Raw genomic sequence first — 18,279 nt, 5'->3', positions numbered from 1 at the left:
GCTATTACTAAGATGTGGGGTGGGTCTCAGTCACTTGACGGTGGTTAAGTGGGGCTTCAAAACTGCCCAACTCTTCTTGACAGATCTTCTGCTTTATATACAATATATGGAGGTAGGACTCTGCCGCAGGCAGAACAAGTAAACATCACAGAGATTGAGAGGACTTTGAAAACTTTATGACACTTCCTGGATGTTCAGTGCCTTGTCCATAAATCAACAACATTCCTTTGGGTTATTGTTGAGGTTAGTCTCATCAAAATTTATGATATTCTCAGGTGGTACACCTTCCAGTGATTTCTGAAGATTTCTTAAGAACTTATTACTATCCTCCTTAGAAAGCTCATTTTCTCACAAAATTCCAGAAGATCCTTCATTAAATTTCTATGTTGCCACAAGAAGCCATGTGCACAGTCCTTGCAAAACTGGGTGCCTAACCTTTCTGTTATATGACAGAACAAATTCACAAAGCCTATAGATATCAAAGGCATATCCAAAGTCTGCTTAGGTCATGATGTTCTGTACAGTCACTATCTCTTCTTAATGATGCAGGATATTGCTTTTTGCCTAGTTTCCCATATTCCTTTCATTTGTCAAACGGCTTATTAATCATGGTCGTGCATGGAATCTTGTACTTCTCAGATGCTAGTTGGATAGGCAAACCCCCGGTTATGGATGTCAATGCTGACTGCATCACCTCTGAGGTGTAGTGCATCCTGGATGCTCCAAAATAGTCTGTAAGTCCTTGGCATCTTCCTATATCAAAGAAAACACAAAACACCTGTAATACTTTTACTTTAATCATTATTGATATAAATTCTATATCTGTAGGAGAAAAATTAAAGACAGGTATAGCTATGTAATGATGCAATCGTCAAGAATAACTATTATGCAGTCCATTTATGGCATCTCAAAAAACTTCCACTATAATCCCAGTTACCTCACAGCTTTAAAGTACCCACATTTTAAGTGCTTCAAAAGATAGTTTAAACAGAGTATTTTTACATACCTTGCCATATTTTTAGTTTGCGGTGTAAATATAAACTTCCTCCAACAATTCCTTGATATCTTGAAAGGTAATCAAAGTAGACGTGTTCATTCAGTTACCTTTTTCGGCGTTTTAGAAATCTAGTACCTGTACATCACACGCACATTGTAAATAGAGATGACTGTCATAAACACAATACACAAACACTAAGAAATAAACTGCATAATCATATATTTGAAATAAGTGTATTTGGTTATGCATACTATTGAACCAAAATTTCTCAAACATCATCCCAGTTACCCTGCAATATCACACTCACCCTACCTTACAGGACATGTTTGGCATATCATAGTATGAGAAATTATACAGACAAAGGCATGCCAGCATGTGATGTGATGCTTGAAATGTAAATAGGACTTCACATTTCATAAGCAAGACCTGTTCACATACACTTTGCGGCATGACATGTCTTTCTGCACTCTATGTGCTTCTCAAAAGGCAAGTACAGGCTCTATTGTGTGCCACTCCATGCATTATGTGCCTCTTCACTGGCAGAAACTTGCTTTACTGTGTACTTCTCCATGCCAAATGTGCCTCTCAGTAGCTAGGTTCATGCTTTATTGTGTCTCTCCCCATACCCTATGTGCCTCCTATCAAGCGATTACATGCTTTATTTTGTGCCTCTTTATATCTTGTACACTTTTTACTGAGCAGGTACATGCCTTACTATGGCTCTGTATCCTACGCACCTGTAGGTTTGCTGGCACCATCTTTTTTTTCTGTACACATGTTTCTATTACAGCAAAGTGACTGAACAATAGACCATGATTCCCTACGAACTGTTCCTACTGATCACCAAGAATATTCTGTTCATGGTAGCTGTGATGGCATTGGAAACTGTATGCCCTTATCATGGCCATCTAATACATGCTATCATCATCTTTTATCCCTACACCCCTTTCAGAAAGGATGCTTCTAAAAGGCTCCTGCAGCTCTAAGACAGTGCTGAGCTCAGTAGCAAAGACAAATCAACTCCTTCAAAACAAGATTTTCTTTGATGTATTTTTACTCTGTTTCATCAGCTAACAAGGATATAATATATCTATTATCATCATTATACTTAATCGCTGTTTCCCACATCAGCGAGGCAGTGCCAGGAAACAGATGAAGAATGGCCCATCCACTCATATATGCATATATATACATAAACGCCTGTACACACACATGCACATATGTATTCCTATGAGGCCACGGGAAAATGAAACACGAAAAGTTTCCAAGTGCACTTTCGTGTAATAATCACATCATCAGGGGAGACACAAGAGAGAAATATAACAGTCAGTTGATATACATCGAAGACGAAGCTAGGACGCCATTTGGTAAACATGTGATTGTCCAAAACATACAACGAGCGTTCATAAACTTATCATTTTACAAATCTTATCAACAATGAAGTTATCTAATTCGTATAGACCATCACTAATATTAAGATTATAATCCTTTGTGTATTTAAGAATAGAAGATTCAATGACATTTCTCTTGGTAATAGAGTTAGAGTTAATAAGTGAGATGGCGTTACTCCAGAATTATAATCTTAATATTAGTGATGGTCTATACAAATTAGATAACTTTATTGTTGATAAGATTTGTAAAATGATAAGTTTATGAACGCTCGTTGTATGTTTTGGACAATCACATATTTACCAGATGGCGTCCTAGCTTCGTCTCTTCAATGTATGTCAACCGACTGTTATATTTCTCTCTTGTGTCTCCCCTGATGATGTGATTATTACACGAAAAAGCACTTGGGAACTTTTCGTGTTTCATTTTCACCGTGGACTCATAGGAATATCTTGATCACGCGCAAACTGTGATCCTTTCCAGCACATATGGCATCGCTACCACTGCTTCAGCAGTGTAGCACCAGGAAAACAGACAAAAAGGCCACATTCATTCACACTCAGTCTCTAACTGTCATGTGTAATGAACCGAAACCACAGCTCCCTATCCACATCCAGGCCCCAGGATAGGGGAGAAAGAATACTTCCCATGTATTACCCACGTCATAGAAGGCAACTATAGGGGGTGAGAGGAGCAGGGCGCTGGAAACCTTCCTCTCCTTGTATTTCAAATCCTAAAAGGGGATATAAATAAACATATCAACATATACAAAAACATCTACAGACATATACATATATACACATGTACATATTCATACTTGCTTGCCTTCATCCATTCCTGGGGATAGGGAAGAAAGAATACTTCCCACGTATTCCCTACATGTCATAGAAGGTGACGAAAAGGGGAGGGAGCGGGGGGGCTAGAAATCCTTCCCTCCAGTTTTAACTTTTCCAAAAGAGAGAACACAGAAGGGAGCCAAGTGAGAATTTTCTCTCCAAGGCTCAGTCCTCTGTTCTCAACACTACCTCGCTAATGCAGGAAATGGTAAAAATGTTTGAAAAATAAAAAAGAAATAATCATATTTCATCATCATTATACTCTGTCGCTGTCTCCAGCGTTAGCGAGGTAGTGCATGGAAACAGACGAAAGAATGGCCCAACCCACCCACATACACATGTATATACATACATGTCCTCACACGCACATATACATACCTATACATCTCAACGTATACATATATATATACACAGAGACCTATACATATATACACATGTACATAATTCATACTGTCTACCCTTATTCATTCCCATCGCCACCCCGCCACACATGAAATGACAACCCCCTCCCCCGCATGTGCGCAAGGTAGCACTAGGAAAAGACAACAAAGGCCACATTCGTTCACACTCAGTCTCTAGCTGTCATGTATAATACACCGAAAACAGCTCCCTTTCCACGTCCAGGCCCCACAAAATTTTCCATGGTTTACCCCAGACGTTCCACATGCCCATACACAGGCATACACATACATACACATGTACATGTTCATACTTGCTTGCCTTCATCCATTCCTGGGGATAGGGGAGAAAGAATACTTCCCACATATTCCCTGCATATCGTAGAATGCGACTAGAAGGGAAGGGAGCAAGGGGCTGGAAATCCTCCCCTCCACTTTTTTTTCTTTCCAAAAAAGAAGGAACAGAAAAGGGGGCCAAGTGAGGATATTCCCTCTAAGGCTCAGCCCTCTGTTCTTAATGCTACGCTATTTCGCGAATGTGGGAAATGCCAAATATGGATGAAAAAATTCATATTCTCTCTTTTTCTTGTATATTTGTTCATTGTTTCCTACATTAGCAAGGTAAAGCCAGGAACAGACATAGAGAAGAGCCTCATTTGCTTACATCCAATTCCTTTGCTGTCATGTGTAATGCACGGAAAATAGACCCCTATCCACAACCATGCTCTACAGACCTTTCTTTAGGTTCCCATGGCTGCTTCATATGCCCGAGTTCAATCTACTAACAGCATATCACTCCTATATGCATTGCTCCAATTCTCTATCCCTTGGATGTCTTTACCCCTCTTACATGTCCAGTCTTTATGCACTCAAAATCTTTTTCACTCCATCCTTTCAACTTCAGTTTGGTCAAACACTTTTCCTTGTCCTCCTCTACATCTGACAAATATATACTTTTTGTCAACCTCTCCTCCCTCATTCTTTCCGTATGTCCTTACAAAGAGATGAAATTATCCATAAGTTATTATTGAGATATGCTCTATTATTCCTAAAGACTGCAAGGCTTCTGCTAATTCTCTTGTTCATGTGTTCTCCACATGAAGAAATATCTTCCTACAAGATCAAAACTTGGTTTTATTCTCCATGCAATGATCCCTGAGAAATTCCTTCAGACTTTTCAAAGCCTATAAATGTTACTAAAAATTCCACAACCTACCATTAATGCTTTTTTTCAATCCTCATCCTCATCTACTTGCTCTAGCCTTTTGCTCATTTCTTTATATATACATGATGTTAATATTTTCTTAATAAGGTGGGAAAGTTATCTAAAAAAAAATAAGCAATATTTACTCCATTCCCATGTATATGGAGTGCATGAAGTGCAAGCAGCCCTATATTTCAGTCATACACATTGATAACTTAGTTAAACATCTAGTAAGTTGGAGTGATCCACAATTTGTTGATTACAAAGAAAAATTTCAAATTCTGTAATCTACAGAGCCAATCAGCTTGGTTGAGGTCACAGTTTCAGTCCCATAGTCTGCAATGCTTATCCTGTAGTTTTAACACAGTGATTCAAGTGAAGACAGGCTGGAGAAGCATGGTGTGTAAATGTTTACAGTAATTTCTAAATTTCTGCACTGTTTTCCGTCATACATTAACTGGCTTATATTCAGATGTTTTTGTATTCAAATATTTGGAAAAATTCCCTATCACAGGAAGAGAAAAAATTGCATTACATCTCACTATGATGTGAAAACATACTATATTATGTATGTATTATACAGATTTTTTTTATATCTATAAAAGTGCAAAAGTTCCCCCTATCATATCCTTATAAAAAAATACTAATTTTACCACTAACACCACCACCATTGACTCCAACACTATTCCACCTCCAAAATCACCACCATAATCAACCATTATCTTCATCTCCAACATTACCACCACTCCAGCTCTGCATTAACACTAGCTCCATCTTCATATCCACTATCACCACCACTACACCTCCAATATCACTAAGTCAACCAAACTCACTACACCACCATCACCAGTGCTAATCACACCACCAACATAACCAATAATTGTAATGTACTTACCAATAAGGTCATGAAAAGCATCTCTGATGATTCCTCCACCAACTTCAAGGCATTTCATTAAAATGTGAATGTGCTTTTCAATATTACTGATGATTTTTTTGGGGGAGTGAGTGGATGGAGGGTGGTTTAATGCAGCCCCATCCACTATTTTACTTGTAATGATACCTGGAGTGGCTACAGGCTGCACACAGTAACACTACAGAACCATCTTTATATTTAGCATCTCTTTTACTGGCCTTTAAACACACCCTGCACCTCAACCTTTTTGGGGCTATAAAGAGCAAGTGGTCTAAATTAGGTTTCAGATGGTCAAATAAGTTCATATAACAAGGCCTCTTCCCACAGAGGGTAGCTTCTACCTCTTCTTCTTCAGATTATATTCTTGTCAGTTTACTATGGGGGTAAATAGTTACCTTTTGGTGCTGCAAGTGGGTCCTCAAGCTGGTGATGATGACAGTGAGGATGAGTTTGGATTGAGTGAAGTGCTTACATCAACTACTATTACTGGTGCATGCTTGACAGAGGCTAATTATTGTAATTAGAATCTATGAATGAAGTATACAATAACTCAAGAAAGTCCAGCACTGTAAGTGCCTTTACACCAGTTGTATAGTAAAGCATTTGTAAAGAACATATGCACTATGAAGAGCTAATTGTATTTAGTAAATGAACTTTTTGGCCCATTTCTTCAGTCTTCAAACGAATGGCAGTATTTCAACACTTGATCAAAATTATCTACTCCTTCATATGGTCAGTATATTCATACATGGCCTCTGGTTCGCTCACAGTTCTTGTTTCCATTGAAGCTGACCCATCCCATTGTAAGCTCTCTTCCTGACTTCAAATTTGCACTGTGTCTGCACTATTGCATGTAATAATCAATGAAACAAGTCTTTTATCTTTCCAAACAATGATGAAGACAGTCCTTCCATGGAAAAACTTCTGTAATAACAAGCACTTTCTTCTTTGCTACAACTTCCAAAGCTTTCTATGCACTATGCTGCATTTTCATAGGTGCATTCACCTTGTTCAAGACACTGTTCACTAAGCTTCACAAAATTACAATAGTTATCCATAGAGTAGCCTTTGTTTTGGAGTGAGGCTATTAAGTTCATTTGAGCTTCTGTGGTTGTTTTTCCCATCCCACCATACACACTGAAATCAAAGACATAACCACAACTTGTCTAGTTTATCTAGCTGATACACATTGAAAGCTAGGCAACCCCTCCATGACATAGCCTCTTCAATGAGGCTGAAATGCTATTTGAGGATCTACAAATTTTACATTTAAGTCAAAGACTCCATTACGGCATGAATTTTTATCAAAGTCAGTATTATCATGAGGTACTGCACTTAACGTTATAATGTGAATAATCTTGAAATGGTTTTAGGTGTTGAGACATGCACTCACTGAAGTCTGACACATGGTATTTTTTACCATCATCCCTCTCAGTGTTGGCATGAGATGTATCACCTCTCAAAGTTCACTCACCATAGAAGTTGTTTCAATAGCAAAAACTATACTCTTTATAATGTGTAACTTGATGAGTCTTAGTGGCAAAAACTTATCATTACGCCATGCTTAAGTGAGCATGGCTTAGGCTGGTGTCCCTTGGGATGGTTCATCATCAGTTGGTCTGGGCATGTTCACTGCAATTCTTGTTGTCCACATGGATCTAACATGTCAAAATCAATCCCCTCATATCATCTCAAATTACCATCTCTATAAACAGTATGAACACCACTGTCTACAGTGTCACCATAAAGATCATACTACTCATTGTAAGATGACTCCCTAAAAGTGGCAGTGCCTTTTACTCATTGCTTTCACCATTTGGACCACTTACCAAGCAATTGTTTTTGCTTGCTACTCCATGATGGGTTATACACAACATACATTTGTACAGCAGTAATAAATAACACTAGAATCTCTTAAAATCACAACATTTAAGGGAGAAGACAGGTGCATTTTCCTTCACTGAGGTGCATAACCACCATATCGAAGTATAAACCTGATATTTCTGCAAACCTCAGGGTGGCTTATGCCTCAACCACTCATACTCCTCACATGCCATTTGAGCCTTGTAATGCATAAAGTAGGCTAAATGAATTCTCCAAGCAAATGATGCAAAATGTGGTACTGGAACACTAGAGTGTTAAGAGGAACTCCTCTTTCAAAAAATGATTACCCAAAAACAGACACAAGCAAAGAACTTATGATACATGTCAAACATCAAAAGAAAATTAAAATGAAGTGAAAGAATCCTATACATAAAGGAAGGAAGAGAAAACCAAAAGTATAAAGGGACTAGTTCCTGATGATCAGGGTGACATTTCTGGCAGTGTATTATGAATGACTGACCCCTAAATACTGAACATGGTTTGAAAATTCCTTCACACAGCTTGAAACATTTTTTTTTGTCGAGTGTCAAAAGGAAATTAGAATAAAATGAAAGCACCCAGTTCATCAGGAAAATTCTAACCTGTAATCTTCATTCTGAAAAAAAAGAAAAAAAAAAAAGGTGCTTTTCAGTAATACTTTCAAAAAATTTAATCCCTACACTTTTGATGGACTCATACTTATATACATAACCTTAAATATGATGGCTCTTGATATATAAAAGAATGATAATTACAAAATGCATAATCAAGGAGAGGTATCATATACTTCAGCGTACTCTGTAAATTTACAGTTTGAACAATTAATACAACAGTTTATCATAAAAACACACAGAGTAGTTGTCAAAGTTTCAGTGTTAAGCATGCACAAAATATCTTAAAATTCAGATCCTAATTATCAACAATAATTAAATAAATTTTGTTTAGATTTCCATTTTGTTAGGACACTATGGCTAATCTTGTCAAAACTGAATCATGCTCAAAACTTTCATAGTATTAAAGAAATAAGTGCATTCTGAAGAATGAAAAACTGTTTCTCTCTGGGCCTGAGTCACATGAGCTGTGAGAGAATCTCTTAAGAGGTTGGAAACTTCCAACCCTCTGTCTTCGGGTGATACAAATACCTCTCATCCCTTAACAACATCCCACTCAGTAGTTGTGGCCTACATCTTGTCTGGGTTCCACCCTTCTGCCAGTGACTGATCACAATGGGTGCCTTACATTTCCTGTGACAAGGACATCCCCAAGGGAGTTTATCATTGGTTAATCCTTAACCTTCCTGTAAGGCATTTGCAATGATTATTCATGTACAGAGTTAGCCCTGCCTTCTGAGAAAATGGTAAGAGCAACAGATAGTAGCAGTAGAAAAGAAAATTTAGGCAGCAGCATTAGGTAAAAGTAGTAGGTAGGAAGGAGCATTAGGTAAAAGTAGTCACTTGGAACATCAGGTAGGAGCCTTTGCAAACACTGCACTAGAGTTGTCCTCTGCCAGAAGCCTGTTAAGGGTGAGGTACTAGCCTAAGAAGCAGCACTGGAGTTCACTAGTTATGGAGACTATTGCTGCAGCCACTCCATTGTGGTTGGGAACAGGTATCAGAGATATAGGTAGACAGATAGATAGTGGAGGCAAAGCTTCTGAATGATAAAAAAGCAATGCATCTTAAGTCTAGAATGTAATTCTAAAAATAAAACATGTGACCACACCTGGTGAGTCATTGTTTGTGGTAACATATGATAGGAAAAAACACGAGTGAAAAAAAATTCTCACGTGTACCAGCCACTCACTATCCTAATACTTCCATTACATGTTGTGTGAAGGTGTAATATCTTTACACAGATTTATGTTACACCAATGCTGAGCCTGTGTATGAAATAAGAGTATCTATAACCGAAAAGTGTGTGGAGCATTCAAAATTAGAAAAGAAACAAATCCTCCAATTTCTTCTCTATAATTGCCAGCCAATGTGAGCATTCAGTATTAGAAAAGAAACAAATCCTCCAATTTCTTCTCTATAATTGCCAGCCAATCTTCACACTGAATGTCTGTGAAAGGTGTAAATATTTGAAAATACATTCAAGTTATTTACTGTCAACACTCTGCCACTGTTTGACATAAGAGTATAGGTGGAAAACAAACTCACTGGCAAGAAATATCATTTTTTCCCCTCTCTTATTATGAACTGTCAAACATATTCACATCCCCTTAAGGCATCACTCAGTAGTTAACCAGGCCAACACAATGGTAATAATGTTTACTTTTTAATGCTAAACTAACAGTCTATTGAGGGAATTTTTTCTTTAATGCTGGATCATGCCTAATGTTTACAGATCAACAGAAACATTTTTCAATTGAGAAGGGAAGATAAGGAGGGAGGTTGCGATCTGGAAAATTTCTCACAGGCATTATCCTTAGGAGAGCAACAGTTCTCATTTTTCAAACCTCATCTTACTCTCAAGGATCAATTTGCCCCATTAGCTTTGAAAGTATAAAAATATGGAAAAAGGGTTTGAAAAAACTTACCAATCAAAATAGAAGTATGGCATAAAAATTCACATTAAAGGTTACCCAGCAGCACATCAGTGATCCTCCAATTATAAGGCGGCAAGCTCAATGCTAACTAAGCAAGGCTAATTCTTGATGTCTGGAACAAGGTTTCATTTAATAAAGCATCTGAATAATGCCAAAGACTGTCTGTTAATCTCCTCTAAGTAAAGGTTCTTTGGAAAGGCCACAATGGAATCATACTTTCCAGGCTCCAACATACAGGCCAGGTAAGCCATAAAAACAAAACTTTCAATTCATGATAGGTTGAAAAAGCTGGAAAAAGGAAGGCTGGTGATAAATATCTACAATGTCCAGGGATCCCAGAATTATGAAGCAACCAGCCTTTCAGCAGTGGGACAATGATGTTATTGCCAGGTGGGGAATACTGACTGCCATGTGGGCAGACCTGAGCTGAACTGTAGGTTATAACTACTAAAAAAGTGGTTAGCATGGGGTGAGAGGCCTTCCCCTCACCAAAAGGCAGGGAGATTAGAGGTTCCTAACCTCTATGGTTCTTAAAAGATTCTTTCAAAGCTAGCAAGACAATATGACCCTGGAGAGAAATAAAAAATTTCACATGAAGAGTACATTACTACAGTAAATTAATAATCTAAAGTAATCATTATGTAAAACAAAACATTCATAAAAGAAAAACATTTCAAAACTACCATATATAGCATAACAGCAGAAAAATTAGCAACACATCCTGAAAAGTTCAGTAAACTTAACAGAAAATTTACAGAAAGACTATAAACAAACCTGAGTCAATTCCAATTTGGAGATGTTGTTGGAATGTGAAGCAACCAAATCTGAGTACCTCTTTCTGATTGAATCATACTCATCCTTGATAGCTTCATATTTGCGCATGGTGGTCATGTACAGCTGATTGATGGCCTCTCCTGAGCCCTCTTGTGTAATGGCCTCCTGTATGGGGATGCCAGCCCACAACCATATGTATGTTAGTCACACTATACTATTTTTCTAGTTTAACCCCAAAATAAATACAAATCAAAGATAGTTTGTATACTAAATTTGAAAAGAATGGCAGCATATTTTGAAGTGAACATTACCTACAATATTTCTCCATTCTTATACAGTGACTATGACCAGCACCAGTCACAAATTCATCATAAGCAATGTTAATACAACAAACCATTTAAACTATTCAGGCTAAAAATGATTCACCAAATTAAAGATATTTCAACTTAAAATCTACTGCAACTGCCCCATTATACTAAACGAAATTCTAAACTGCCATAGCATGAACCAACATATATGAAATCATGAAATCACAATAAAGAAGCTTAGCTTAAAAACAAGTTTTAGCATTATGCTAATATCAACTGCTCTACAAAAAATAAACATTAATATGTCAATACAGAAAAAATTCTTTTCTTTTGTGTATGCATGAGTAATTATCTTATTGTATATACTGAGAAGGATCTAAACACATTGCATGTAAGTATGCATGCCCAAATGTGAACTTGCATGAGGATACCTTTTAGATATGTACCTGCACAGATACCAGCATGCATAAGTAAGTGTACCTTTATGAGTGAACCTGTGCAAAAGTATGCAAGTGTAAAAATACTTCTGTAGGGTTGTTACTAAACTCCACCTGCAAGTGGTTACACCAAGAGTAAGAAGTCACCTTTGGTGATGATGCATCACTATCAATGGATGAAAAAGATTACAGGTTAATTAAGGATCAGCTCTCTCTATACGAGTCCATTATTTTCCTGCTCCTGCATGGAGTGAGGACTTGAAGAAACCCAATCAAAAGGGTCCTGGGGTGTAATACTATCATAAAACTTCTTCAAACTATTCATAACATCTATTTTGACCAAGTCTTCAATCATTTCATAATACTGTCATAAAACTTCTTCAAACTATTCATAACATCTATTTTGACCAAGTCTTCAATCATTTCACTACACTCATCCACCATTTACACTATAAGAGTACATCTTTACATCTTCTTTTAGATTTTTTTTTTAATGTGTGTGTGTGTGTCTGGTTTCATGCTGTTCTCCTATCCCTCCATCTTTCAAACAACTGTTCACTGTCTATATCATCAATCTGACTTAAAACTTAAAGGCTGTGATCAGGTCACCCCTCACTCTTCTCTCTTTTATGGTGAGGACATTTAAGGCTTTTAGCATTTTGCTGTAACTCAGCTCTCTCTGATACCATCTATGTTTCTCTCATCTGGACCTCTTAATTAGCTCACTGTGCTCCTTATATGGAGTGACCAAACTTGAGAAGCTTTACCAAGTTCTGATCTTATGTAGGATATGAACAGCTTGCTCAATACTTTGCTAATCATACATCTGAAAGCTATCTAAATATCTGCCAGCAGACGGTTTGCCTCTTTAACTGGTCTCCTAAGGTGGGACACTGAGGACACATTAAGGACAATGTCAACTCCCAAGTTCTCCCACAGAGAATCCTGAAGCTTATTCCATCTATAAAATAATCATACTGAAGCTTTCCTTTACTATGTCCCATTCTCATTACTTTACATTTGCTTGGATTGAATTTCATTAACCATGTGTCAGATCAATTTGGGAGTCTGTTTAGGTCCCTTTAAAGGTTGAAGCAATCCTCCATGCTTTTCTCTTCCATAACCTTTGCATCATCTGTAAACATATTCAGGTAGGAGTCCATACTTTCAGGAAAGTCATCTACATAGATCAACAAGGGTAATGGTCCTGGAAAAGAATCCTGTGGCATTCCATTGGCAACCTTAACCCATTTGAAAAAGACTCCTGACATGCATCCTTTGTTCCCTTCCACTGAGATAATCTATCCATCTACGGAATTCTAGCTTCCTAAACTACCTTCTACGCACTACATTGTCTGATGCTCTCTGACAGTCCAGATCCAAACAGTCCACAAAGCCTTCCCATTAGTCTAAGAAAGTGCACACTTGCATAAATATCTAAGAAGTATGTTACACAATCTACTGTCCCTAAAATCCATAATTTCTCCCCTGTACAAAAGTCATCCACATCCTTTCTAATTATCTTTTCAAGAACTTTACAGACCAAACTCATCAGTGAGGCTGGTCTGTAGTCCAGTGCCTGTTTCCAGTCCCGTATCCTATACATAACTTACGACATTCACACTCTTCCACTCCCTTAGCACTTTGCCTCTCTCCAGTGACATCTTGAACAGCATTTTACGAGTTCTTGTGTACATATACACATTTTCATAGTGTGTGCATGTGTGTGTGTGTAATTACCTAACTTTACATTACAAGGATCGAGTTCCAAACTTGTGGTGTCCAATCTCTTCAACTCTCTTTACTGTTATGCAACTTTTAACATTTCTGCATACTGTCAATAATCAGTCTCATCACTATGCTTAATCTCTGTACTCACAACCTGATTACTAAAGGGGTACTTCATATTTTTCTAATACATATAATCCTTGCTTAAATTCTTTTTCTGACCGCTCATTGATCATTTTTTGATTGTTTCAAAGAAATGTTCACTCTCAGCACAGCTACTTTCTGTAACAAACTTGAAAACTGTATTTGCATCTTCTATGTTTCTTCTCTTTGTGTAAAATGAGGAAATCTGTACCTGTTAATGTTTCCCAGTAATTCATCTCCCTTACTTCAGATACCCTCTTTGTTACATTACATTGGATCTTTCTATCAAATTTGTAACTTTCTTTAAGATGGGGGGACCAAATTTGGAATACATAATTTAGCTCCAACTTACCAACTGAAATATGTTCCTAGAAAATCTGATACTATGAGACTTTTCATAAGAGCAAATGAAACCCATTATACAAAAAAGATTATATTTCTGAGAAAGCTGTTTCCATATATGAATCTTATGTAAGGAATATACAAGAAACAACTTATAAATCAACAAAATACTGCAATCTCTCATCAGGGAATTTATACATCATCTATACATCACTGAGAGGGCAAGGGAGAAGCTCTAATCTTGTCCCATACCACCCCCTGATTTATATGATTCAGCAACTGTTTCCACTAGAGGTGAAAAATTTTCCTTGGCTATCCAATGTTTGCTGCATTACATACTTCTTTCTTTACAAATCTTCCTGAGGCTGAGTGAGGCATCTTTAAACAATTAAGAGAACATCAGGACAAACTCATGGCTGAGATCCATGTCAACAAAGAAGGCAACATGCTCGTATAAATAGCTGAATGCTTCACAAACATCCTTATTTGCAACGTGGTGTTTGGTAGAGGATGTTTCTGCAATTTCCTTTAGCACATGTTGGGATACTTTGGCATGTTTATGCTCTGCCATTGCTATGTATATTGAGGAGGGAGGGATCTGTGAGGAAAGGTCATTGAAAGGTATGGTAAAGGTGAGTTTTTCATTTCTACTTAAGGGTTGGTAGTTGGATATGGAGTGGATGTGGTGCAAAGGGTGTAATGCTGCTGTAAATAACCAAGTGCCAAGAATATTGCAGTGGTATTGGACAGGAAGAATTTATGTCCTGTCATGCAAATGCTGAAAGTTTGTGGGCAGTTTGTGACTGTTCTGAATCCTCTGTTTTGTTGGTTTACATCTTTGTTATATCTGAATTAGAAGAGGTAGATGATCAGGCAAGTGAAGCATAGTTTAGTTTGGAGCAGACAAATTGTTTTGATAGATGATGGTATAACATTCACACTTATTAACATCATTTACTATTATCACTCACAGAAATTCAGGACCCCATTCTCTGAAGAGGCTCCTGCAGCTTTAAAGCTGCACTACATCCAGTACCAAGAAAATTGTATTGGAATAAAAAATTCCTTAATGAGACAGTACTCCCTTTTATCAAAGATGATGGTGCAGACTTGCAAAGGTGACCTTCCACTCAAAAGTAGAGAGCTGGCTGCTTGTGTGCCCCACCACTACATAGTGGCCATTGGCAACTCAAGGGTGGGCCATTTTGATAACTGCTTCTTTCCCTACACATCGAAGCTTTACAACTCTCTATCTACTCATGTCTTTCCTGATAACTATGAACTGGCACATTTTAAAGGACAAGTTTTTCATAACTTGTAAATAATTTCCCCTGCATTCTCCTTTTCACTTTCATTATTCTGTCTATATTTCAATTAAGATTGGAGCCTTAAACATACATAAAAATGCAGGGGGCATCTGGTAACAATTTCCCTCTGTGTCTTACAAGAGTCCATTTACCTTCATGTCACCATCAACAGAAGTCACAGAACATTTCCAAACTCTAGATAACACCATCACTGACCTAAGCACCAAGAAACAAATTGAAAACTAGCACATCTTATTCAACATAGTGAATTACAAACTAAAAACTGGCACTCCTTGCTCAACAATGTAAATCATGAGTTCCACAGCAACCAACTCTGGCATATATTAGAAAAATCCACTAATCACACCAGTCCAGCCCCAACTCATGAAGCACTCCTGACCCATATTAATGAAATCTAAAGAACATGAAAACATACTCATGAGACATTACTAAAAAATAAGCCACAATCTTCCCACACCCCTGCACAGGAAAGTGATAGAAAACATAAGTAAATCCATGCAAAAACAAATGCCCACCCACCCTTCACACACAGTGATACAAGCAATCCAATTAAAACCTTAAAAAACCCTTCTGCTGCAGGCCCTGACAACATATTGAACTCTCACTCAAAACACTATGCCCATTTGCAATCCAAGCACTTACATATATCTTCAATTACTCCTAGCCTCACAACTAAATCCCTAACATCTGGTAATTTGCCAACAAAATACCACAAAACTCTCTTCCTCCTACTGCTTTATATGCCTTCTATCCTCAGTAACTAAACTCTCTGTAAAAATGTACAAAAAATCAAGTAACACATCCCACTCTTATGCACACAGCATGGCTTCAAACCTAAACAGTCAACCACTATGCTACAGAGACCTCAAACAACACATCCCAGATGAATTCAACCAATCACTATTCCTCCTCTCGCAGAGCACTAGTGGCAACAGACATCAACAAAGCATTTGACACTGTCCTTGAACACATCCTCCCACAAAATTACTTGACATCATACTTTCAGCCCCAAACAGACATGAGTCCAGCTCACACAATCCAGTCATGTTGAATGGACAGTCACTCCCAATGAAAAAAAAATCTATGCATCATATATGACACACATGTCATTTTCTCCCTACAATAACACAAACTAAATGTACTCAGAACACTAACTGGCACCAGATCTGGAAAAGAACAGTACCAGTCAACATCTACTAACAATTCATCTGCTCCACTTTAAACTATCCCTCAGATGCCTGGTTTTCCATCCTCTCAAAGGTAAATAAAACACAGAAGCAAACCAAACAAATTAGTGCACAAAGGACACTCACTACCAAGCAAACACAAACACTCAGCATGTTTACAATGAAAGAAAGATCCTTCCAATTGGTCCCACCTCAATATAGCTGGCACTTGGCAGATTAAAGAGTAGTGAGTGATGGCATAAAGAAGTGGCTAGTGAAAGAGAAAAGAATGAAAACTATTCTGCAAGCACTTGTGGAGGTGGTCTGTCCTCTTGCCTCATTAGGCCTTTTCTGTTTTTTGCGCTGTCTATACTATTTGCTTTTTCCCTTTCTTCCCTTGGTCTATTATGCTTGCTCATTGCTCTACTGCATTCCACCTTCTCTTTAAATTCTGTAGCCTGTCTTAGTACCTCCTCACTAGATGACTTTCATAATTGGGCATCCCTTTATGTCCTGATTATCACCACCAATCTGTCCTTCCTTTATTATAGAGAATGCATCTGGTATTCTATTGAGCATTTCTTCTTTTCATTTCCCCCTTTCCTCTTTATCTGGTGTATATTTTTCATCCAGTCCAAACTAATTAAAGGCTTACATTTGTTAAGATCCTGGTTGTTCAACCTTTGTAATCTATGTGCTGTCCAACTTGCAGCTTAGCCCATCATATATTATTCATCAACCTCCATGGATCTGGCTATCCCTATAACCCTCCTTTTTTGCTAATAAGCACTGATCCTGTGTGCTCTGCATTTTTCTCATTTTTCTGAGATTCTCATCCATCAGATCATATACTTTGCCGATTGTTCTGTCTCTAACAGTGCATCTTATTCTACCTGCAGCTCCACACAGTGCCCTGGGCATTTCAGTTTCATGTCTCACTGCATCAACCAAAATACTCTAAGCCTGTTGCCGAGTAAAAAAACTGCACCTCCTGCCCACTATTTTAAGTAATTTCTGTACTCTGTATTATGGGCATTTCATCTTACAAGAGTAACAGCCTCAAGGACATCTATAATAGCCCTTTCTGACTTTCCTCTGGTTACATGCTTTATCAACACACTCAACTGATGTTAAACTGTGCTACCGATTAATCATTTAGCTTTTTGAATCGCTGAGTTCCTCTCCCACATCATAAAACCTCTCATGATCTGTAAATTGATTTTCTAGTTTCTTTACTTCAGTCACTAATAGCATTAATTTCTAATCCTCAATTTCTTATTATTTCATATATTTCTAAACTTATGTTCTCTGGTGATACATTCCTTCCTCTTGCTTCCTTTCTGAGGATCTTGTCAATATTGCCTGGTCATAACAGCTTCTCTTATCTAAATCCATTTCTGGATAATATGAAAATGAAAAGAGGAGAAAAACTGAACAATTTAGTGTGTGACATGCAGTGTTAACTTCATTGCCTTTGTGGTATGCTGTCTAAATTTACTAAACTGGACCAATTACCTTCTTTCCTTCTACTATCTTTTTTATGTTCCTGGTTCAAGCAGTCAAAAGGTCTCAAACTGCACCCTCATAATAGCAAAAATAATGGTGACATAGTTAGTTGGCACACAAACAGTATTCATCCAAGGAATATTTTTGACTTAACAGTTGTTAAATGTTGCATTAAGGTTGGAAATATTTTACCAACTATATTCTTTTTCATAGACACTCCTTTACATCAATTTCTTATACATCTGCTCACTTCACCATGTCAGCCACTCACATCTGCTGCTTGGATATCTGTAGCAACACTCTTGGCATTCAATAAGCAAACTGATATCTTCCCACTCCAACTGTTAAAAAAATCCCTCAAAATTGCAAAATCAGACAATATCTACTATCTATGTCAT

The 18,279-nt window shown here is 37.6% G+C and overlaps 1 protein-coding gene across 3 annotated transcripts in view; it reads right to left on the bottom strand.

The window, feature by feature from the left end:
* Dlg5 (Discs large 5) overlaps window positions 1-18,279 on the bottom strand; it is a 591,115-nt gene that overhangs the window by 253,853 nt on the left and 318,983 nt on the right. For all 3 annotated transcript variants that reach the window (XM_071693695.1, XM_071693696.1, XM_071693697.1), the window contains one exon: window positions 10,923-11,087. In XM_071693695.1, the coding sequence (XP_071549796.1) occupies window positions 10,923-11,087 (165 nt within the window). The remainder of the gene's footprint in view (window positions 1-10,922; window positions 11,088-18,279) is intronic.

This window comes from Panulirus ornatus, chromosome 56 (assembly GCF_036320965.1).
Source record: "Panulirus ornatus isolate Po-2019 chromosome 56, ASM3632096v1, whole genome shotgun sequence".
Taxonomy (NCBI): domain Eukaryota; kingdom Metazoa; phylum Arthropoda; class Malacostraca; order Decapoda; family Palinuridae; genus Panulirus; species Panulirus ornatus.
The sequence above is the reverse complement of the archived record's forward strand: the minus strand, read 5'-3'. Positions and strand labels throughout refer to the sequence as shown.